This window comes from Panthera pardus, unplaced genomic scaffold (genome assembly GCF_024362965.1).
Source record: "Panthera pardus isolate Hobbes unplaced genomic scaffold, ASM2436296v1 HiC_scaffold_11, whole genome shotgun sequence".
Lineage (NCBI taxonomy): Eukaryota > Metazoa > Chordata > Mammalia > Carnivora > Felidae > Panthera > Panthera pardus.
Window position 1 is genome coordinate 77,778,031 of NW_026526666.1, and position 23,355 is coordinate 77,801,385.

Consider the following 23,355-nt stretch of genomic DNA (forward strand, 5'->3'; position numbering starts at 1 on the left):
AGCGGAAGTGACGTCGCCCGCGCCCACGTGGTCCAGCGTGGTTCCCGCGGGTCGTTTCGGCCGGACCTGGAAAGTTACGAGCTCGTTTACTCGACAGAGGCCGGACCTAGCGCTCCGGTGCCCGTCCCGTCGGCAAGATGGTGAAGCCCAAGTACAAAGGACGGAGCACCATCAACCCCTCCAAGGCCAGCACAAACCCTGGTACGGGCGGCGAGGCTCGCGGAGGGTGGAGCTTGGAGGAAGCTTGGTAGGGAGGGCTCCGAGGGGATCGAGGGGGAGGAGGGATACCCGGGTGGCAAATAACTTGGAGTGGCCTCGAGCCGAGTGGCTATTGGGGACGAGAAGGCAGAAGGTGGTTTTTTCATTCGCAGGCACTGAGGAGGGCTGACATCTTGCACGCCTCTCAGGGCCAGGTGCCACGCACCAGTTCTAAAGTCGGGGAAAGTGAACCCTTGGGCCTGGCAGCCATGGGGCACCTCCAGTTGTGAAATGCAGAGACCGGGAAGCTCTGAGTTGGAAAGGGCAGTTATCTCGACCTCCTCTTGTGTTCCTAGGTGGATCAGCCTCTCTCCCAATATGTTTCAGACTTGTATGATTAGGAGTTAATTGGATAGTCAGATTAAAAGTGGTGTAGGCCGACCCAGCTGGCATTTTACACTTGACCACACTTGCCTGCCACTCTAGCTTTGACCATTTAAATGAGAAAGGGATTGTACATTTGGCTGTTGGAGTCATCCTACCTGGTAAAGCGCACGGAAACACTGCAGGTGGACGGATAATGATCATTTCAATAAAGATGTTTTTGGAGATGTTTGTACGCTTTGCTGAGCTTCCACTTGCGGGATGAACAAGATAGTCTTTGGGGGAGTCCCTTCCATTGGAGAGAGACAGAGCATGAGCAGAGGAGAGGTAGAGAGAGAGAGGGAGACACAGAATCCAAGGCAGGCTCCAGGCTCCAGGCTCCGAGCTGTCAACACAGAGCCGAACACGGGGCTCGAACTCACCAGCTGTGAGATCATGACCTGAGCCGAAGTCGGACACCCAACCGACTGAGCCACCCAGGTGCCCGTAATAATCCTTTTTTTAAAATGTGGCTTAAAGTTTTTGATGACTTTAGTTGATGTTGAATGCTTTCCCTGGATTGCTGATAAATTATGCAATTTCTGTACCCTGGGATCTCAGAATGTCGGACCCAAAAGGCCCTTAGGGGTTACAATGTTGTAGGTGAGGAGCCAGGGCCAAAATTGGGGAAGTGGCTCATCACAGTTGGCAAAGTTGGTGAGTAGAGCCGTCAGCACTGGGATTTCAGCCTGTTTTCTACTGCATCGCTTCAGGAGTAGGCAGGTGACTTGAAGACATCCCCAACGGGAAGAGCTAGGCCAGTATTAACATGTTTATTTGTCCTTCTCTCTCTGAGATGTAAGGCAAGATTTGCCACCTATGTTGCTGTTGATGAAACTAAACTCAAACATTAGGAAATTAAGAAACTGGTACATAAGGAATACTTAGGTATCAAAATATGTAGTCTCCGTGGTGCCTTGCATACAGCAGGCACTCCGTATTGGTTCCACAGAGGTAGGTGTCTTAGTAAGAGCACAGACAGTGGTCTGATGCTTTTGTTTAAATTCTGGCTCTGCCGTTTAGTAGCTGTGTGATCTTCGGCAAGGCGTCTGGCCACCTGTGCCTCAGTTTCTCAGCTTGCAGAATGAGGATAACGTGTCTCTCCTGATAGGGTTATTGCATGGATTACATGAGATGATGCCTGTACTGTGGATCATACAGTGCCACGATTAATGCTCACAATTATTAACTCTTATCAAACACAGTCATATTGAGGGTCAGAGGTTAGGTCAGCTTTGTCATACCATGTAGCTTCCGGTGATCATAATTTTGTCGGGACGACGTAGGGGAGAGTAGATATTTTGCAGTGAGGCAGGGCAGCAGCTTGCCTACTCTGAGCTAGTTGGTATGTTTGAGGCAATGAGCATATTTAAACTTGGTTATCAAATAGCTTGCGGTCGACTTCTGTCTTCCCTAGATCGAGTACAGGGAGCAGGAGGCCAGAACATGAGGGACCGGGCCACAATCCGGCGCCTGAATATGTACAGGCAGAAGGAACGCAGGTGAGCATTGCACACTGCCATGCCCCCTCTCCCTTCGTGCCCCGGACTTGTAGCTGAGACCTCATAACCTATGACCTTCCCACACCCGCTTTTCCCAAATACCAGTAGTGTATTTTCAGATGTCATCTTATATGGGTGTTGTTATGATAAATTGTAAGGTTCCGGTTAAAGGCGTGGGTAGTGGGTGGTGAAACAGTGATTGTGTCACAAGACTGTAGGACAAATCGAGGTTTTATTCCTCACAGCCTCGCCCTCCACGAATGGCACATGAAATCTCAAGTTACATATCCCTCAGCTAGAAATCTGGTTTTCTTTCACAAAGCATATAGGACTGTAGTTATGAAAGCAGCCAGAAAACTTGTTTTTTAATGCGAAACTTTAGATCACAACATTGTGGCACTTGGAAACTCATCACAACTGGGAGTTCTGCTGAGGCAGCCTCTACCACAGGGACTTGCTGACCATGGCATTTTGCTAGCTGGTCTTAATTTGTTTGGTAATTAGATTCTTCATCCATTCTGAAAGATGTGTTTAAAGCACAAATGTCAATGAACTTAATCTTCCTTAGTCACCTACTCTGCTGTTTGTTTTAAAATTTTGAGTTCCAGCATAAATCACCCTCCACTTAAAACTCGTTTAAACCGGCCTTCAAATAATTACCGCAGAAACTCAAGTATGTGGCGTTTTTTTTTTTCCTTTTTAAAAAAAGCAAACAAACAGTAAACAGATTTTCAGACATCAGCGTTATTTGTTATTCATCCAGCAGAAATCATTACGTGCTCTGTTGCAAGAGGTTTAAATGGCTTTTGGACAATCTGTTTCAAATGTAGAAGTACTTTTTGTTTACTGAAATCTGTATTTCATGATCATTTAAAACCAGAAAAAGAAAAAAAGGTCCTTTTGATGGAAAGGGTATTCTGTAAACCAAGCTTTTCTGTTGCCTTTCTTCTGTCATCGACCAAAATCTGTTATTTCCTCAATTTAGGAACAGTCGTGGTAAAGTGATTAAGCCTCTGCAATATCAGTCAACCGTGGCTTCTGGCACGGTGGCAAGAGTGGAGCCAAATATTAAATGGTTTGGTGAGTACTGTCACTGTCCCCTGTCACTTTGTTCTACCGAATGTGCACTGTATGGAAAAAGGTAGGCCTAAAAGGGGTCTAAAAGGCAGAAGCTTTTGGGCGAGTAGTACTGTCAGGGGTTATAGGAGAAAGGGATGAGAAGTACCCGTAGTGGCAAAAGTGCTAAGAAAAGTAGTGGTGGCAGATTCCAGAAACAAGTTCTTCTTCTTTTTTTTCCTCTTTTTTTTTTTTTTTTGAGAGAGAGAGAGAGAAAGCGCCAGTAGGGGAGGGCCAGAGAGGGAGAGAGAATCCCAAGCAGGCTCCGCCCTGCTAGCACAGAGCCCACTGTGGGGCTTGAACCCACCAACCACGAGATCGTGACCTGAGCTGAAGTCAGACGCTTCACCGGCCTAGCCACCCAGGCGGCCCCTCAACAAGTTCTTTGTGTAAAGAGCTCATTGTTCATTGTAAGTGAACCCTCTTAAACAGATAAGTCCGTCCTTGGTGACCTGCTTTCACAGAACCTGAGAGCTGTCATCTCGTCCTTTCCGGTGGCCCGGAGGGTGCCTTGCAGGTAACGCCTGTGCCTTTAACTCGAAGCACAAGTGCATTGGCTGGAAGCTCCTTTGAAACAGTTCTTCATGGGCACCTACACTGGCCGTGAAAGGGTCTCTTGTTGGCCTTTCCCAGGAGCGAAGAGAGCGGAGTCAGGGCTTCTTGCTTTGGAAAGTCGGCCTCCAGTTGAGGCCGGGCTTTCTCTCAGTCCCTGCTAGGTGCGTGGGCACGTCAGGTCACACCCCATGGTTTGCTTGGTGTTTGACCTCTGCGCGTGGAGGCAGATGACAACTACCTTTGAGTGTCTCTCACATCTTTTGAGGGGATACCCTCTAGGAAGCGGCAACACGGGAAGGTGTGCGAGAAAACGTTTTAGAGAGGTGTTTTAGCCTCTCTGGAGACTGTGACTCTAGGTCCAGACCATCTGGGTGTGAATCCTAATTCTGCCATTTCTGTGACCGTGGGCAAGTTATTAGGCTTCTCTGTTGGTTGACTTCCTTGTCTCTAAAACGGGGATAAAAATAGTCCCTATTTTCCTAGGGCTGCGGTGGGGATTAGGTGGGGGAAGACGTGGGCAGTGTAGCAGCCAGCGGCCCCTTAGCCCTCACCATCTTGACTGTATTTGTGCTGCCCATGCTGTTTCGTTGAATATGCGTTTCAGACTCCCTCACTTACAAGGAGTTCCCCAGCTAGTGTTATGTAGCTTTATTTTGTTCCCTTGCATGGATTTATTGGTGAACTCAATAGTCCCTTCAAACCCTCATAACCCTGAAGGCAGTAATTGTGACTCAGGTTCTGTGCTTCAAGATTCCCTTTGTATATGAGTACATCAGCTGTGATTGGCTCCAGATTGCTTTGCCAGATCTCGCAGGAAGTATAGGATAGTTGTCAAATCTCAGTTCCATTCAGTGATGTTGATTTTTCAGTTTCATCCAGTCAGGAAACTGGGCTTGGAAAACTCTTGAAACCCTTTGTGTGTGTGGTTGGTGGATTAGTTCATAGTGTATGAGTGCAGGAGAGGCAGTTTTTTTGTTTTATTCCCCCCCCCCCCTTTTAAATTTGAAAATGGCTACATGGGACAGATGTATCGGATGTTTGGACAAGCCAGGGTAACAGAGTCTTGCCTTTCCCTGTGTCTTTGGGAAGAAGGATGCAGAATCAAAAAGGAGTTGTTTATAAATGACAACATTCTTCCATAAAACAGGAAACACACGTGTGATTAAACAGTCGTCGTTACAAAAATTTCAAGAGGAAATGGGCACAGTTATGAAGGATCCGTACAAAGTTGTCATGAAGCAAAGCAAGCTACCCATGTCTCTTCTCCACGATCGGATCCAGCCTCACGTAAGTTGGAGGATGTCCCTGGCAATGGAATTTCGTGGTCACACTCCACACTGATCCAGCTCTAACATGTTTGTCTTTTGTGTTTTTCCATAGGGAAGAGTGGCTTTAATGCAGTACTGATGAACTTTCTGAGACTTCTCCTTTCATCTGTGTTAGGGCCTTACCTAGTATGAATGGCGTTGTGTCAGGAGGGCGCATTACCTAGTGGATCAGAGCGCAGGCTTGGGAGTCAGGTCCCACTTAGCCTTTGCTCTCCCCCTTCCTAGAGCCTTAGGTATCTCCATGGGCTTTCACTTCCTGGCTATAAAGTCAAGAAAACCGACCTCCTTGGGTGACCAGATGAAGCATTTGGCATACAGTGAGGTCATAGCCCACTGCCGTTAATTAGAGCTGACTAGATCATGGCTATTACTAATACTAGTTGTATTTTGGGTTTTTTTGGGTAGGCAAACTGGTTTAAGTGGTAACTGCTTCACACTTCGGGGAAATGTAGAGTTAGGACTGGGTTGGTAGGAGGGAGGCCTTTGGTGCTATGTACTTTGGGCTTCTGTGAGACCCTTGGAATTCTTTCTAGTGAAGGAAAGGGTGCTGGGCAGATTGGTTCTTAACCACTGTGGTTGAAGGACAGTGAGGACTGAATCCTGCTTGAGTGGAATGAGTTTCACACAGAACCAAAGAAATGGCCTCATGTTTGCACGCTTTTACTTGCATCGAATATTAATTCTCAGAAATGTAGCCAGTACATAAGCCTCAGTTCAAATGTACGGAGGGGAAGGAAACATTGACATGCATGCATGGATTAAACAGTTCAAAGCAAATTGTTTACTCGCAGAACAAAATAAAAACCAAGGCCTGGTTATTGCCTCAGGTTTTGTCAATTATGCTTTGTTTTATGACGGACTAGAAGAATGGCACCTATTAGTGGAATGACTGTTTTCTTTCAGGGAAACACATGAGTGTAATTCACGAACCACAGACAAGTTGCTCATTTCCCTTGTTCTCTTGGTCTGTTCTCCCTAAAGCCATCTTTTAACAAACTATTGAATCTTGTTTACGAGGAGAACAGAGAGGGCTTATTATGGATTTATTGCTTTCTTGCTCATTCCGGTTGTTCAGTGCTTCTAAAACTCAGTGCCAAGTATCTGATCTATAGAGTGAAGGATGGACAGCTGCACCAGTCAGCTGGTATTTTGATGCAGATAATACTCAAGAGTACGGGATGCCTTTACTGCTTTGGCCTTGAAAAACCTTCCCTGTTTTATTTTAGTGTGGTATCTACCGCTCCTTATAAAGTTTAATCCTAGGTCCCTGCACAGGGGAGTCCAATCAGATATGCTTTAACTTTTACACTGTCAGCTACATGTGCGTTATAATTACTATAATTCTGTAGCAGTCCAGCAAAAATACTGTCACTTATTTGTGTGCTTTGTTAAATACTGCTATAGCTGCATGATGCTCGTTAACGTACGGGCTCACACACACACACACACACACACACACACACACACACACATCTGTGTGTGTACTGTACTTGATAGGTTATTTATGAGCTTTCCAAGAATAACTTTGGTCACGGTTTTCCCGCTGACATCAGTACCTGGTTCCCCTGTAAAACTGAACTAAGAGAGGGGTTAGAGAATCTAAAAAAAATGACAACAGCTTAAGGATCTTTAGGAATTGGAGGGGGTGATCAAGGTCAGAAGCCATAGGGTCCATCATCTGTGTTTAGTGGCTGGTGCTCACAGAGGAGCTTTGTACTGAGTGGCAGAGGGTGATTTTTTTTTTTTTGAGGCTATACTCTGCCGTCTGTTAACGTTCTGTTACGTGTTAGATCCTAACTCAAACTTCGACTTTTATCCTACTTCAAAAATTCCTATGCCCGTAACTCCTTTACAGGCACATCAAGTTCTAGTTAGTATCAGGTTCCTTTTATCACATCTAAACTATTACTTTGGACTTCTGCTAGATGTTTTTCATCTGAAGGCTTTCCATGTGCATTTAATAAAAACGTTACCTAAATTAGGAAAAATGTTATCTGAAACTAAAATGCATCTTACAAAACAAGCAATTCCTTTTGGCCACGAAAGAAGTGAACTTCCAAGAAAAAGTTGGCATTTACAGTTGGTTTAAAAAAGAACACAAATTTGAGTATAATTGTCCTTGACAAAATCTGTGAATTTGGCGAATTTTATGCACTTGTTTGAAAACTCAAAAAAGAAAAGAAAAGATAAGTTAATTTTTATCATTGTGGCCGTAATTACATATGACTCAAGTTTATGATAAATGAAATAAAGCAGAGTTTTTGGCAAGTCTTACACAACTATTCATATTTGCTTTGACTCTTTGTATTACTTTTGTATTTCTCTAAGGAGGCTTATAGAACTTTAGGATTGGGGAACAAGTGCTTTTGCTATTTAAGCATTTCAAATTTGAAACCAGGCTGCATCCCTGTTGTAGTTTTCGGTATGGGTTGAGCTTTGAAAAAACAAAAGCAGAAAGCCTTTCCTGGGTAGGTTTTAAACTTTCTGTTTTTGCTCAGTGCTTTCCTTAGCTTTACGCGAAACTCTGTTTTCTCTTTAGAACTCCAAGGTGCACATTCTTGACACCGAAAGCTTTGAAACTACATTCGGCCCTAAGTCACAGAGGAAGCGACCAAACTTATTTGCGAGTGATATGCAGTCTCTTCTAGAAAATGCAGAAATGTCCAGCGAGAGCTACGACCAGGGCAAGGATCGTGACCTGGTCACCGAAGACCCTGGGGTGAGGTACGGTTTGGGTGTCATCTGCTCTCATCATTTGCTCTTCTGCAGCAAAACTTTTTTTTTTAGTTTATTTGGAGACAGAAGATGCGCCAGGGGAGGGGCAGAGAGAGAGGGAGGGAGAGAATCCCTAGCAGGCTCTGCATTGTCAGCGCAGAGGCGGACTGGGGTTCCAACTCACAAACTGAGATCTGGCCTGAGCCAAAATCAAGAGTTGGACACTCAACAGACCACTCAGGTGCCCTGCAACAAAATATTTTTGTACCTTTATTTTACCTATATGAAGCTTGGTGCTTACCTCCTAGATAGTGATCTTCTTCCCTTACACTAGAAAAATTTGTGACGTTGGGGCCAAATGGAAAATAATTTCTGAGGTGGCTTGTTTTCTCTGGGTCTCTTTTTTTCATGATTGTTTTTTTCTTCATAATAATAGCAGTAGATTCTGTCATAGACAATTTAGAATATACAGTTAAATTAGAAATGCAACAAAAACTAAGAACTCCTAGTCCCACTGACCATGTTATTAAATTGTTAAAATCATCAATGTCAGGGCTTCCTTAATCAGAGACTCTGGACCACTGGGGGTTCATGGATGGCCTTTGAATTTCCTGTGACCTTCTGAAGATAATGTGGAAAATGTATGTACATGCGTAGAGGTGGCAGTGTTTTGTCATTTTTATGTTTGCGGAGGGGGAGGAGAAGGATTGATACCTTTTGTCATATCATATTCTCATAGAGTTCATACCCAAAAAGTACCAAGAATTAGTCACTGTTAGATGTATCATTCTGGATCTTTTTTACACTCAGTTTTCATTTATAATACCTTAAGAGTGTTGTTGGTTTTTTTTAATTTTTAATGTTTATTTTTGGGGGGAGACAGAGTGTGAGTGGGGGAGGGGCAGAGAGAGAGAGAGGAAGACACAGATCTGAAGCGGGCTCCAGGCTCAGAGCCGTCAACACAGAGCCCAACTTGGGGCTCGAACGCATGGACCGTGAGATCATGACCTGAGCCGACGTTGGACACTTAACCGACTGAGCCACCCAGGCACCCCCTTAAGAGTGTATTTTAACTTGCCCCCCCCCCTTTTTTCCTTAATGTTTAAATGTTTTTTTACCTCTGAGAGAGAGACAGAGTGCAAGCAGGGAGGGGCAGAGAGAGAGGGAGACACAGAATCTGAAGCAGGCTCCAGGCTCTGAGCTGTCAGCACAGAGCCCGACACGAGGCTTGAACTCACGAACGGTGGGATCATGATCCAAGCCAAAGTCAGACACTCAACTGACTGAGCCACCCAGGTGCCCTGAACTTACTTTTTATTTTAATATATTTTTATAAATTATTAAGAATAAATTTCCATTAAAAAAATAGATTTCCATGGTAGTACTCATCGACAGTTCCGCTGTGGAACATTTATGCTGTTTGTAGTTTTGCCCTGTGGTAAATAAGGCTAGGGTAAAGCATCCGTGTGACTAAATCTTTCTCCTTAATTATTCCTCTAAGATACATTCTTATGGGGGAAATGGCTGTGTCAGAGAGCATGGGTGTTTTTGACAGGCAGCTGCCCGGTGCCCTCCAGAAAGCGTTGCCGTGTCCCCTCTTCACCGCGCGTGAGTGTCCCAGATGCCTCAGCAAAGAGGTGCTGTTGCTCACCTGCACCAGGGCTGCCCCAGTGCTGTCGGCAGCCTGTTTTCTAACTGTGCGTCTCCTGGAGAGCAAGTCAGGCCATCTGAGGCCAAGCAAAAGAGGTAGCGAGTTCATTTCTTCTTAGACGTATTTGGAGGGCGCCTAGGTGGCTCCTTAGGTTAAGCATCCAACTTCGGCTCAGGTCGTGATCTCACGGTTCGTGAGTTCGAGCCCCACGTCGGGCTCTGTGCTGACAGCTCAGAGCCTGGAGCCTGCTTCAGATTCTTTGTCTCCCCCCTCTCCCTGCCCTCCCCCACTGGTGCTGTCTCTCTCTCAAAAATAAACAAACATTAAAATAAAAATAAGTATTTGGACTTTGTGTGCCTCTGCTGATGTGAATTTTTCCCCCTCCCAAAGGTGCAGTATATAATGGGGGGGGGAGAAAACTGGTTTTGTTTCCAAGACACTGGGTAAATATCTGTGAGGCTAGTGGATAAACAGATTCTCAGCCTTATCAGAAAAATTTCACTTCATATGGGAGTGTAGATTATGGTTCAGGTCTTGCCAAATCCTTTTCATAATCTTCTATGACATGTTGCCTAATTACAGTTGCTTTTTAAAATATTTGTTTTAATTTTTCCATATTTTTTATGTGTGATGTATGGTTTAAAATTTTTTAATTTTGTTTTTAATTGATATACCATTCTCTTTAAAAAAATTTTTTTTAATGTTTATTTTTGAGAGAGCATGAGAGGGAGAGGGGCAGAGAGACAGGGAGACACAAAATCTGAAGCAGGCTCCAGGCTCGGAGCTGTCAGCACAGAGAGCCTGACGCGGGGCTCGAACTCATGAGTCGTGAGATCATGACCTGAGCTGAAATCAGATGCTCAACTGACTGAGCCCCGTAAATTTTTAAATGTTTTAAGTTTATTTATCATGGTAAGTGTACTCTTTAATCCTCTTCACCTATTTTTCCCATCCCCCGCCCCCCACCTCCCCTTTGGGTAACCATCGGTTCTCTTTAGTTAAAAGTCTGTTTCTTGGTTTGTTTCTCTCTTTTTTTTTTCTTTGTTAGTTTGTTTTGTTTCTTAAATTCCACATATGAGTGAGATCACATGGTATTTGTCTTTCTCTGACCGACTTATTTCACTTAGCGTTACACTCTCTAGCTCCATTTTTAATTTTTTGAAGAAACTCCATACTGTTTTTTTGGTTTTAGGTTTGAGAGCAAAGAGAGCGCAGTTATGGAAGGGCAGAGAGAGAGGGAAAGCGAGAGAATCCCAAGCAGACTCTGCACTGTTGGTACGGAGACCGACCAGGGCTCAGACTCACGAACCATGAGAACGTGACCTGGGCTGAAATCAGGAGTCAGATGTTTAACCGACTGAGCCACCCGGGCGCCCCCTCCATAGTGTTTTCCAAAGTGGCTGCACCAGTTTGCATTCCCTCCAGCAGTACGTGAAGGTTCCTTTTTATCCGCATCCCTGCCAACACCTGTTATTTCTTGAGTCACTTTATTTTAAATTTTACATTTTTTACTGTGGTAAACTGGACATACAATTTTATCTTTTCAGGCATTTTTAAGCCTGCAAGTCAGCGGCATTAAGTACGTTCACGTGGTTATGCAGCCGTCCCTGCTCCGGGTCTACTGCCAGAATCCTTTACATCATCCCAAACTGAAAGCCTTTACCCATTAAACAGTAACGTCCCCTCCCCTGCTGTCCCCGGTGCTTGGTGGCCACCATTCTACCTCTGTCTCTTAGGAGTCTGACTACCCTTGTGAGAGGTACTTGATAGTAAGTGCAGTCCTGCAGTGTGTGCCCTTTCGTGTCTGGCTTGGTTCATTACCAGAATGTCTCCAGGGTCATTCATGTTGTAGCCTGTGTTAGTACTTTATTCTTTTTCGTTCCTGAATAATACTCCATTATGTTTGCAACACATTTTTAAGTGCATTCATCCATCGATGGACATTTGGATTGGATATAATCACTTTTTAAATTAAATTTACTCTTGGTCCGTCTCCAAGTAGTTTTAGTGCCCTTTTCCCGTGGCACATGGCCGGCTCTTCCCTAAACATCCTCTTACCCTTTGTAGGGCTTCACTTGCTCACTTTGAGTGTTTTCTCATTTAGAAACGAAGCCCGAGAAGAGATCTATAAAAAGGGACAGTCCAAGAGAATATGGGGTGAGCTCTATAAGGTAAGACTTGCAGTTCTTTCTCGTTGAGCGTTCCCCCTTGGCTTTCGTGATTTTCTATGAGAGAACTAATCTTGATGTATCGAAGATCTGTCAAATAAAGCACAAACTCCGCTGCCCATTCTGTCCTCATTCCCTCACAAAAACGGGATAGGTGTGCCCACGTATGTACTGCCATTGTTCTCGATAACTGCATTCGATTTCTTTTTATTACTCACGTAATAGTAACAGCTGCCATACACAGACCTTACATTTATCGTATGTGGTGGAGCCGTGTGGGGATTTTTAAGTTTCGTAGTCCAGCCGGTCTCGTTTACAGGCAAGAACACAGGTCTAGAAAGATTGAATTCCTCACCCGGCTCACTCAGCTGGTTAGTGGGAGATTCTGTGTCCTGAGTCCTGGTCCAGCACTCTTCAGCTGGCTGAGTTTTATGTCCACATGCTAGAGATCAACCTTGGTGACAGAGGCTTTCAAGCACACTCCCATAATCCAACAGTAACATAACCGGAAAGCAGCACCCTGAAGGCAAACTAAATTTTTTAGGTTTTTGTACAATACACAAAAGCTGTGGCAGCAGAAACTTTTAGAAATCTAAGAAGTGAATGGTTCCATTCAATAATCGATAGTAATCACGAAGTAAGGTGGGTTTCACCTAAGTCAGTTTTCCTGTTTGAAATTCAGCAAGTTTCTTACACTCACAGGATGGAGAAAGTTTTGAATTCTGATCACTGGGCATCAGGTTTGGCTACTCCTGTTTTGAAGTCCTCACTATTGCTTTCTTTTCCCTGGGTTCCCTTAGATGTCATCCCTCTCCCATTTCTCATTTCACTAAAGCAAATCACTTTTGCGTCTTTGAATTGCAGGTGATAGATTCCTCAGATGTTGTAGTTCAAGTTCTTGATGCTAGAGATCCGATGGGTACCCGTTCCCCTCACATTGAGACTTACTTGAAGAAGGAAAAACCCTGGAAGCACCTTATTTTTGTTCTTAACAAATGTGACCTTGTTCCAACCTGGGCAACAGTAAGTACGGCTGCTTATCCACTGCCAGACTGCCAGGCCGCTCAGCTCCTCGTAGGCTGAGTTCTCTGTAAATGAGTCAGTTTCACGGTTTTTAGGATTTGAGACAGTAAAGTATCACACTTCTCGCATAGTAGCCACGGAAGTGTTTTCACTGAAAACAGAAGCAAAATGTGCTTCACTGACAGGGGGCAGAGTTATCTCTTATCCCCTGATGGTTGGTGAAGGCACAGTGGCCAGTATCCCCTGGACGGATGATGAGGCCCCTTTGCATGGAGACAGCTGCCACAGCTGCTGGCCTGTCCCATATTATGTCACATCAATTGCATTTAGTCGCAACGAAGGCATTTTTGTAATTGTTCTGTCCGTGTTCGTAGACAAAAGACAAAGTGTTAACTTTCATTTAAAAAAAACCCAAAAAACATTTGAGGCACCTGGGTGGCTCTGTCGGTTAAGCCTTTGATTTCGGCTCAGGTCATGATCTGGTGGTTCGTGAGTTCCAGCCCCGCATCGGGCTCTGTGCTGACAGCTCAGAGCCTGGAACCTGCTTCTGATTCCGTGTCTCCCTCTCTCGCTCAGCCCCTCCTCTGCTCACACTCTGTCTGTCTCTAATATAAACATTAAAAAAACACACACACACACATTTTAAAGAATTACAGCTACCATTTCCTGGGACAGCTGTGTATTTGAAATGCAGTCTGTTACTCAAGCTCCGACTCTTCCTGTATTGTGAATAAACAGGTTACAACTCACCAACATCTTCTCTCCCCACTTTAGAAACGTTGGGTTGCTGTCCTCTCCCAGGATTATCCGACACTTGCCTTCCATGCAAGTCTTACCAACCCCTTCGGCAAAGGAGCATTCATTCAGCTTCTCCGGCAGTTTGGAAAGGTACTGGGACCTGACCCATCTCCAGGAACATGTAGCTGCGGGGCTGTTAAAGCATTTGTCTTGCCAGCATGTGGCAGAGGGGTACCCACCTCACCTCCCCCATCATGCCCATGAGAAGTGTGTGTTCCTAGACGTATGTGTTCCTAACGTGTGTGTTCCAACGTAAAAATTCCTAGAGCCTTGGGGTTATAAGGGATTTTGGAAAATGTTTTCTGGCTCAACCATCGCCCCTATCTTTGACCGGCATTGCCTCCCTTTCTGCCGTGTCCCTGGCACCTGACGGTCCGTCTTCTGCTTGAGAACAGACCCCCTCCCCATGCTGTGTTCCCCATCCTGGGTTTGTGAGCCTACCATGCCACTTCTGCCCTCAGGCCTGTGCAGTTTCTGTCCCCTCTGCCTGCGGGGCATCCTGCCCGTCCCTGCTCCCGTGTCGTTCTCTGGGAAGCCCCGCAGCCAGGTCGCCCTTGTAGGTATTCTCAAAGCTTCACGTTCTGTACCTTCAATTTGGTGTTCGTGTGTTTAGTTCATTCTACCTTGGGTTCTGACAAAGTACATGTGTCCTTTGTCCCACCCTTCCCCGCTTCCCAGGAATGAACATGTCCGACCCGTGGCTGTTAGTTACCTTTAGTATTTTCTTCCGTATTTTTTATACATGCTTATTGTGATTCTATTTCTCGTCTCCTCCTGCCCTTCCACCTGCCGTTTTAGATATTTATATGTTAAGTCTCTGCTGTGGAAAATGAGGACTAAGTTTCTTATGGCTGTTCTGTCCCCACACGTACTCCCCTCTCTCCATTCTCCCTGCATCGCTCTACATCATCTGGCCAGATTGTTCTTTCCTTCAGCGTTTACGTGGTCATGACTGTACGATATCAGTCGCCACTGATGCACACAGCACTCTGAATGTAATTCCTCTCTGATGGAACCTTCTGTTTTCTCTGGCGTTAATTAGTTCTGTGTCATTTGTCACTAATGTGTCACCAGATCCTCTGCTAGAGTGGGAACTTGGAGAGTGTTCGGCCCCTCCCTTCCCATCGGGACCGGCTACAGAGCCTTCTTCCTGGGGTTCCCTTTCACTGCCACCCTGAGCATTTCATTGGGATCAAGGGATCCCACACAGGATCTTCTTTCTTGGTTTTTCGTCTTTCCTGGTTTACTCTTTCCTTTAAATAGAACATATTTTCCAAAAGCTTCTGGAGAAGGAGTGCTTAGAAGGAACATTTTTTGAGACCTTGCATTTCAGAAATACCTTTATTCTGTCCTCACACTGTTTCTCCTCAGAATGTCGAGGGCACCAGCGCATCGTCTTCTGGTGGCTTCTGTTGTGCTGTTGAGTAATGGGACCATTCCAACTCTTGGTCCTTTGTGGCTGGGAGCTCTTAAAAAAGAAACTCCTGTTTTAAAATTGCACATTGATGTGTTTTAAGGTGGGTCTTTTACTGTTCAGTGAGTTAGGTGTTGGATGGGACTTTGCCTGATGTTGTCCGGTATTATTTCTTGGAAATTCTCCCGCCCTCTACCCCATCAGCTCTTCTCTGGTTCAGGAATTGGGTGTGCTCTCTTGGTTTAATTCTTGAATCTTCTTTTCTTTATTTCAGTGCCTTTGTGATGTTTTGCTCTATTTTATGGGAAGTTTCTTTGACTTGATGATCTAGCTGTTCTGTCGCAAAATTTATTTTGCCTCTCACTTTTAAGAATTGCCCTGCCCCATTTTTGTTTCACAGATGAACTATTTTCTGTTTCTGAGAATGGTAACGATGGTGGTATTTTGAAATTTTCCTCTCTCCCTATATTAACTCTGTTTCCTGCCAGTTTGTGTTTTTCTGTCTGTAGTACTAGAGTCACACTTCACATGTCTGGTTATTTTCGCCTGTCTTCATATCTAAGGGTGAACCACTGAAGAAAAGTCTCGTAGGGGTTCCTGGATGGTTCAGTTAGTTAGTATCTGACTCTTGATCTCGGCTCAAAGTCATGATCTCACGGTTCGTGCAGTCTAGCCCTGTGTCGGACTCTGTGCTGACAGCGCAGAGCCTGCTTGGGATTCTCTTCCTTTGCCTCTGCCCCTCCCCTGCTTGCTCGCCTGCTCTCTCTCTCAAAAAAAAAACAAAACAAAAAAAAAACCAACCAACCAATAGAAGTTTTATGCGGGGGGTAGACTATTGAATACTGGACTTCCCTGTCAGGTGACTAGGTAAAAAGCCAGTATTTTGTCGGAGGGCACTCTAGATGTCAGTGTAAGTTTCCCCGTAAAGGAATCTTCCAGTCTCCAGCTCGGGGATGTATATAATCCCTTGGCTGCAGGGTTCGGGAGCTCAGTGGGAGTAGGGACCTGGGGGTCTCGTCAATATTTAGACTTTCATGGGGTGCCTTGGTGACTCAGTCAGTTGAGTGTTGACTTCAGCTCAATTTGTGATCTCTCAGTTTGTGGGTTTGAGCCCCAAGTTTGTGCTGTCAGCACAGAGCCTGCTTCAGTGCCTCTGTTTCCCCCTCTCTCTGTGCCCCTCCCTCGCTCATGTTGTCTCTCCCAAAAATAAACATTAAAAACATATATTTATTTATTTAGACTTTCATTTAATCACATTGGGAACACTTGCCTTCAGCTACTGTTATCCACAAGTCAAGGTTCCCTTTTAGGTCTAAGAATGCAACATTTTCAGAGATGTAGGGTTTCCAAAAAATCAGTATCTGGTAAGGTTCTGGGGCAGAGAACCTAGGTGCCCCTGGGGGGGAAGGCCGGGATGGGGTGGTGTCACTGCTCTGCAGACTTCTCGCTAGTCTTGATTTCAGACCCCCTCAGTGGTAGCTGTCCTGCCCATTCCCCATTTTGTGATTCTTTGGCAATATTTTTGCTGGGTTGTAAATTTTCCTAACTTTGTCACTTAGCTTTCATCTTTGTAGTGAGTCAGGTTGGGTACTACTTAGCTGGTAGTGATTTATTAACATTGTAGGTTTTTATTTATTTACTTAGTTATTTTTTTATTTTTTTAACGTTTATTCATTTTTGAGAGATAGAGACAGAACATGAGTGGGGAAGGGGCAGAGAGAGGGAGACAGAATCTGAAGCAGGCTCCAGGCTCTGAGCTGTCAGCACAGAGCCTGATGTGGGGCTTGAACTCACGAACTGCGAGATCACGACCTGAGCCGAAGTCGGACGCTCAACTGACTGAGCCACCCGGGTGCCCCTGTAGGTTTGTTTTTATTGTCTCATCTCCAGCTCATTCTTTTGTTTTATATGCCTGGTTCTGTACGTTCGTATATGTGCTCATTCCCACTGCTGTCATCCTAGTGGAGGTTGTGGCAGGAGCAAGGCCAGTGTGGATGTTGGGTCCGCCATCTTGAATTAGAAGTCCTCAACTAGCCTTAGGCAGTTGTTGAGTTCTGTCTCCTTGAGACTTTCACCCAGTGGTCTAACTTCTGAGGTTGGTTTTGTTGTTTTTTTTTTTTAACTTCTGTCATTTATTTTTGGCAATGCAGATGCAAAATGTGCAGAGCAGAGGAGGGGTGGGTCATGGGATTGCCAGTTGGTGCCATCTGCCGAGGTTCTCTTCCCTTAAGACATTTTATCCGTGGATGATGTTCTAAATTGATGACTAACAAGTTCTTTCTTCCTTTGCTTCTCGACCTACATACTTTTAACCTTAAAACATTCAAGAACAATTGCACATGGACAACTTGAGGAAATGAGTCATGTCTGATTTATTAATAAGTGTATGTGTGCAGCCCACTCAGGCAATGTAGGTGGCGTGTGCCTAGGTTTTAGATCAAGTTCTAGTAACCCTTCTGCCTTATTTTCTTTATATTAGCAAAGTAACACAACCTGTTTTTCTCAAGGGATGTTCATGACCGTGTGTGTGTGTGTGTGTGTGTGTGTGTGGTGTGTATTCTCTTTTTGAACAGTTGCACACTGACAAGAAGCAGATCAGTGTCGGGTTCATTGGCTACCCAAATGTTGGCAAGAGCTCCGTGATAAACACATTGCGCTCCAAGAAAGTCTGCAGTGTGGCCCCCATTGCAGGCGAAACAAAGGTACGTCCGGCTTTAAGTGCCTTATTTACTTCTCCATATTGTATTTCCCTAGAGGGTGATTGTTTAGAGCATGGAGATTTCTACCTACTTCTCTTGAGTGAAGGCTACCATTGGGAGTTTGGTCTCCATATAATAGTTTGGAGTGTTACCAGAGTTGTCTCTGCCCATTTTGGTAAGACTGAGAGTAGTTTCTGGTTCGTATGGCACTGTGTGCCTTTGGCACGATGTGGGAAGTGCCGTTCACATTTAAGTCTCCTTTAAATGTTCACTCCAGCCTTTTTCTTTGATAAACAAAACTAACCCAAGAATATTTGGTGCAAGCGTTATGAAAGAAAACTCAGATGTTATGGTAGATTCTGGCAGTTTGGGGGACATACCCTGAGATGCAGAGTGAGGAGCAACGTGGTTCTCCCGAAAGGAGGAGGGGCCGGACAGTATCAGACTCCCAAGAGTACCTTGAAAAACCAGAGAAGGTTTACTGGATTATTATCACGCGATACCACACGGAGCTCCTGCCTCTGCCTTCATTTTAGACTCTTGGCTGGTGGAAGCTGTAGTCTGTACTTAGAGGAAGCACCTTGTGCGTGGCCCAAGTAGAGGAGACGCTTTATTGCTTCATCACTCAGCAGGTTGCTTCTCTTTGAGCCCTGACCCCACTCCTTTCCAGCTTGGTGAGCATCAGAGATTTGTGAAATCGGGCTCTTAAGTTTTGACCCAGGGAAGTCTCTGGCTTTTTACTGACTTCAGGTCTGGCAGTATATCACCTTGATGCGTCGGATATTCCTTATCGACTGTCCGGGTGTGGTTTATCCCTCCGAAGACTCAGAGACAGACATTGTGCTAAAAGGAGTGGTGAGTATTTTGGTCCTGACGGGCTCTTTGTTTGCCTTTTGGGGGAAGCATTCTGTGGGGAACACTGGATACCTTCGCGTTTCACTCGTTTGGAAGGCGGTTTGGGGTCAGCCTGTCTGACCAAACTTGAGGAACGTGATGCTCTGCAGGGCGGCCTCTCCGTTCCGCTAAAGCCTGTTTGAGGAGTCAGTGGAGCCACGGGCATATCTGGTCAATGTCATCCCACAAAAGAGTTTGTAGTTTACACACAGGATCCAAAGGGAAGCAGGGCCTGTTTATGTTTAGTGATAATTCATCTTCGAGGGTTTATGGGTTGAGTCATTTTGGAACTCGGGCAGGCATTTCCTCACTTGTTTCTGAATATGACCAAAAACTTTAAATGGTTCCACTTGACCTTAACCAGTGCTGCTGGCTATACGTCCTGCGCGCATTCCTCCCCTCTTTGCTTAAACTATCGAATTCTCTTTGTGTCCTGGGATTGGCAGGCTTTTAACCATTTCTGTACGCGACTAGCATGAAACAGTCCAACTTTGAGCTGCTTGCAGAAGGAACCACACAGTTAGTTTGTGGTGAGCTGGGATTACAGCTGAGTGCCGGGCTCCCTGGCTGGACGCTGTGTGGTGGTGTTCCTTTCCCCTGACCACTTCTGGCCACCTCGGAGACCGGCCCCTGCCAGGCTCCCCTTGCATCGTGGTGTTGAAATCTATTTTCAGATACTGTTACAGATGTGAACTTCACTGCTTCCATATAAAGCTCGTAAGCCAGAAATTTCCTCTGAACATCTAGGTTCAAGTTGAAAAAATTAAGACTCCCGAAGACCACATTGGTGCTGTACTTGAACGGGCAAAGCCAGAATATATCAGCAAGACATACAAGATTGATTCTTGGGAGAATGCTGAGGACTTTCTCGAGAAGCTAGCTTTCCGGACTGGGAAGTTACTGAAGGTGAGCGAGGGTTTGTGAGACTTGAGACCAGGGCAGGTCACACGGCAGACGTGTGTATGTGGCGAGGACCTTTTTTGTGGGTATGTGTGGTGGGAGCGGTCCGAAACTTGGCAGGCCGGTGGTGACGAGCACCTGGGGCGGCTGACGTGCCCCCACACTAGCAGGTGCTTTGGCCTGTGAATTTAATGGGGAGTCTTTCTGTGGCATTTCAGGGTGGAGAGCCAGACTTGCAGACTGTGGGTAAGATGGTTCTCAATGACTGGCAGAGGGGCCGGATTCCTTTCTTTGTCAAGCCGCCCAACGCAGAGCCCCCTGAAGCCTCCCAGGTAAGAACGGGGCAGACCTGCCTTTTGGAGAGCACGCTTCCTGCCCTAGGCGTGGTGCCTTGATTGCCTCCCTTTGTGGAGCGCCTTTTTCCTGTGTGGTCTGTCCGTGCCAGTGTCTCCCCTTCCATAGAGCCGTGGCTATGACCTTGTAGGGGGTGGCGGTGGGGGTGAGGGTGGCATTTGGAGACCAGGAAGCAGATGTGTGGTGGAAGTCCGAGGTTAAATACCAGCCTTTGGGGCCTCGAACAAAGAGGGCTGTAACTATAAGTGCTTTTCCAATACTGGGTCTGTCCTTATGCTTGAGGAACAGGAACATTTCCAAGATTGACTCAACGTTTGTGAGGCCCAACAATATGCCAGGCCCAGGGAATATAGGAATAAATAACTTTTTTGTCCTCAAGAAGCTGGTAATTAGGGGGAAAAGGGGAGTGGTACAGTTTATAGTCCGGGAAAGAAGTCTTAGATTTGGGGCCTCTGGGCTGAATTGAGAAGCTTCCTTCCTGTTGGATTTCCCTCCCCCTGGCAGTGGACCACCACAAGGCTCCAACCGTGGCCCTTTGCTTTTCTGTTTCTAGGCTCTTTTTCAGAGCTCTGCCAAGTCTTTTGAAGAGGAGGCTTTAAGTTTCACTTCCATGCTGATCTTTCGGGTTTGTGTAGCTTTGGTTCATTCCCTCTTACCTGAAATCCGTTCCGCGTTTCAGTTATTAGCTAGAAACTTCCAGTTGAATACTTTCTCCAGCATTTCAGCATCACCATACGTGAAACTGGTGTTAACTTTCTTCCTCTCCCCCTAAAGCCACCAAACAGCCAAAAATACCCAGTTCCTGGTTCACTCATTGATTGGTTCATTCAGCAAAAGCGTCCTGAGGATCTCCCGTGTGCTGGGCACTCTGCTGGGCACTGGCGGTATTGCAGTGAAACTAGAGGAGTCCCTGCCTATCGCACTTCTGTGTATACGGATGCTGGCAGAGGAGCTTGTGGTTTTTTCTGATACCAGATGCATTTCGTTTGTCCGCACCAATTCTGCAGTGCTCTGACACCCGCTGGGTGTCCAGTAATTCAGTTCTGGCACTATCTCCGAGAGTTAGCACAGGCCCACAGGTCTAGGGTCCGGCCCCACAGGATGGTCCCCGCTTCAGAGGTCAGCTGCGGATGGGCTTCCCCAGCCACCCACACTTCTGTCCAGCCAGCTACAAATTCAGGGGTTCTCAGGTTTGGTAATGTGCTGAAATAACTCACAGAACTCAGAAAAGGGTTTGCTTACGATAGCCAGTTTATTGTAGAGGACACAGCTCAGGAACAGGCAAATGGAGATGTATAGGGCCAGGAGTGGGGTTGTGGGTGGCCTGGAGTTCCCGTGGCCTTTCTGGGCATGGTGCCCTCCCAGCATATCAATCCATTCAGCCCAGAAGCTCCCCAGACCCCATCCTTCAGGGTGTTTTGTGGAGGTTCTATTACGTAGGTCTGATTTTTTTTTTCTTTTAAATGTTTTATTTTTGAGACAGAGCATGAGCAGGAGAGGGGCAGAGAGAGAGGGAGACACAGTATCCGAAGCAGGCTCCAGGCTCCGAGCTCTCAGCACAGAGCCCGACGTGGGGCTCGAACTCACAAACCGTGAGATCGTGACCTGAGCCGATGTCGGACACTCAACCGACTGAACCACCCTGGCACCCCTACGTAGGCCTGATTAACTAAAGTATTGGCCATCAGTGATCAAACTCCATCTCTAGTCCTTTCATCAAGTGCTTGGTCCGTCTGGTGACGAGCCCCCATTCTGAAGCAAGGCCCCACCATGAGCATCTCATCAGATAAACTCTGGGGTGGTGGAGAGGGACTCGTTATGAATAACAAAAGACACCCTTCTGTACCCAGGAGATGCAGAGAGTTTTACAGTTCTGGTGCAAAGACCAAACATACGTTATGCTACAGGGACGGATAGTAAAGAGATAAATCCATTCCGTCGGGAGGTACTGGTGACTGTGAGGAGGACAGGACCAGGGAAGTGGGTTTGGGAGATGGGAGAGTGTTCTTGTATGTGGGGTGGCTGGGGGTGGCCTCTGAGGAAGTGGCCTTTTGGTGGAGCCCTTAACGGTAGGAGGCAGGAGCCTTGCGGGTATCTTGAGGGGAGAGGGGTGCGGGCAGAGGCTGCCCCCCACCCGGAGCACCTGAGTGGGAGCAAATGTGCTGTGGTCGCGGAGTGGAGAGGTCGTGGGGCTGGACCCGGACCCGGACCCACGTGGGCGAGGGCAGGGCAACGTGGTGGGAAGCCGCTGGACGGTCGTGAGTTCACCAGCTGCTGGACGTGAGGGAGGAAGACGTCGGCAGGGTCTGCTCTGACCCTGTGTGCACACGGTGGGGCGATCTTGGACTCTTAGTGTCTGGTCGTTGAGTGTGTCAGATCATTAGTTCCCCCAGTCTGCAATTTTCTTCTTTTATTCTTCTTGGTAGTGGCTGACACTCCTTCAGAACACAAACACTATACCCTTAGCTGAGGAAAAAGGTATAAAAACGTACCTGCGAATTTTGTATGCAACTTCCTGAATTTTCTGAATTCCTGACTTATTTAGCGCTTTGTGTAGCCACCCTTGCCTTCGGAAAAATCACTAAAGTTCCAGGAGTCTCCGTTGCAAGGTTAAAACGATACTACAAGCACGTAGCGCCGGGATAAAGCCTGGCACGAGCTTCTCCTTCACCTTTAATTACCTCAGACAGGCGTGTCCCCCGGCTCAGCCCCTCCTGGTCACACCTTTCCTCCCGGGGCCTGTCCCTGCACCCCGAGCAGCGCTCTGCTTTCGCTCTCGGGCGGTTGTGCGCCCCCCTCTTGTGCGTGCTTACCTCAGCACCCCCGTCCCTTGCCCTCCTCAGGTGGGGCGGAGGGAGTCGCACACTGTGGGGAATGGCTGATAGTGTGACTGGTTAAACACCCACAGTTGGCTCTTCCTTGGGCCCCGCAGCCGAGTCCCTCTGATCCTTTAGTGCCGGCTTCTGGGCTTGACGCACCGTGGCTCCCGGGGGATGAACGACACGACTCCAGTGTGGGGTTTTCAGTACTTTCCTTAGTCCCGGGGAGAGGACTCCCTCGTTTGAGAGCCAGGTGTGAGGCCAGAAACGGTTTGCATTTTCTGATCCCGTCTCTCTCCCCCACCTGCACCCCGTTGTTTGGCCTCAACAGCTCCCATCCTCCTCGTCGTTGGAAGTCCCCACAGAAACAAGCCAGAAGAACCCAGAAGAGGAAATCACGGCAGCTGTAGGCGAAGCATCGGAGCCCGTCACTGAGAAGGAAAAAGAGAACAGTCGCTGTGACACTGACTCGGAAATGCAGCAGATCCTGGCACGAGTTCGGCAGAACTTTGGCAAAATCAATGTCGTGCCTCAGTTTTCGGGGGATGACCTGGTCCCTTTGGAGATGTCGGATATTGACGAAGAGCTTGAGAGCTTTTCCGAAGGGGAGGAGGAGGCACAGGAGCTACCAGGAGACGAAGAGGAGGAGTCTTGCCCGGAGTCCCAGGAAGAACACACGGAGAATGACACCAAGGCGGTTATTAAAGCCCTGGATGAGAAGATCGCTAAATATCAGAGATTTTTAAACAAAGCCAAAGCTAAGAAGTTTTCAGCAGTCAGGTAGCAGCCTCATCTCAC

At 46.6% G+C, this 23,355-nt stretch overlaps 1 protein-coding gene across 1 annotated transcript in view; it reads left to right on the forward strand.

Moving 5' to 3' along the window:
- The window catches only part of GNL2 (G protein nucleolar 2), a 25,510-nt gene continuing 2,155 nt past the window's right edge, over window positions 1-23,355 (forward strand). Inside the window, exons 1-13 of the mRNA XM_019430229.2 lie at window positions 1-201; window positions 2,039-2,123; window positions 3,109-3,203; window positions 4,942-5,081; window positions 7,662-7,846; window positions 11,593-11,659; window positions 12,521-12,679; window positions 13,454-13,567; window positions 17,465-17,593; window positions 18,341-18,445; window positions 19,232-19,390; window positions 19,603-19,716; window positions 22,889-23,337. Coding sequence (XP_019285774.2) covers window positions 138-201; window positions 2,039-2,123; window positions 3,109-3,203; window positions 4,942-5,081; window positions 7,662-7,846; window positions 11,593-11,659; window positions 12,521-12,679; window positions 13,454-13,567; window positions 17,465-17,593; window positions 18,341-18,445; window positions 19,232-19,390; window positions 19,603-19,716; window positions 22,889-23,337 — 1,865 coding nt within the window. The 5' untranslated portion in view covers window positions 1-137. The remainder of the gene's footprint in view (window positions 202-2,038; window positions 2,124-3,108; window positions 3,204-4,941; window positions 5,082-7,661; window positions 7,847-11,592; window positions 11,660-12,520; window positions 12,680-13,453; window positions 13,568-17,464; window positions 17,594-18,340; window positions 18,446-19,231; window positions 19,391-19,602; window positions 19,717-22,888; window positions 23,338-23,355) is intronic.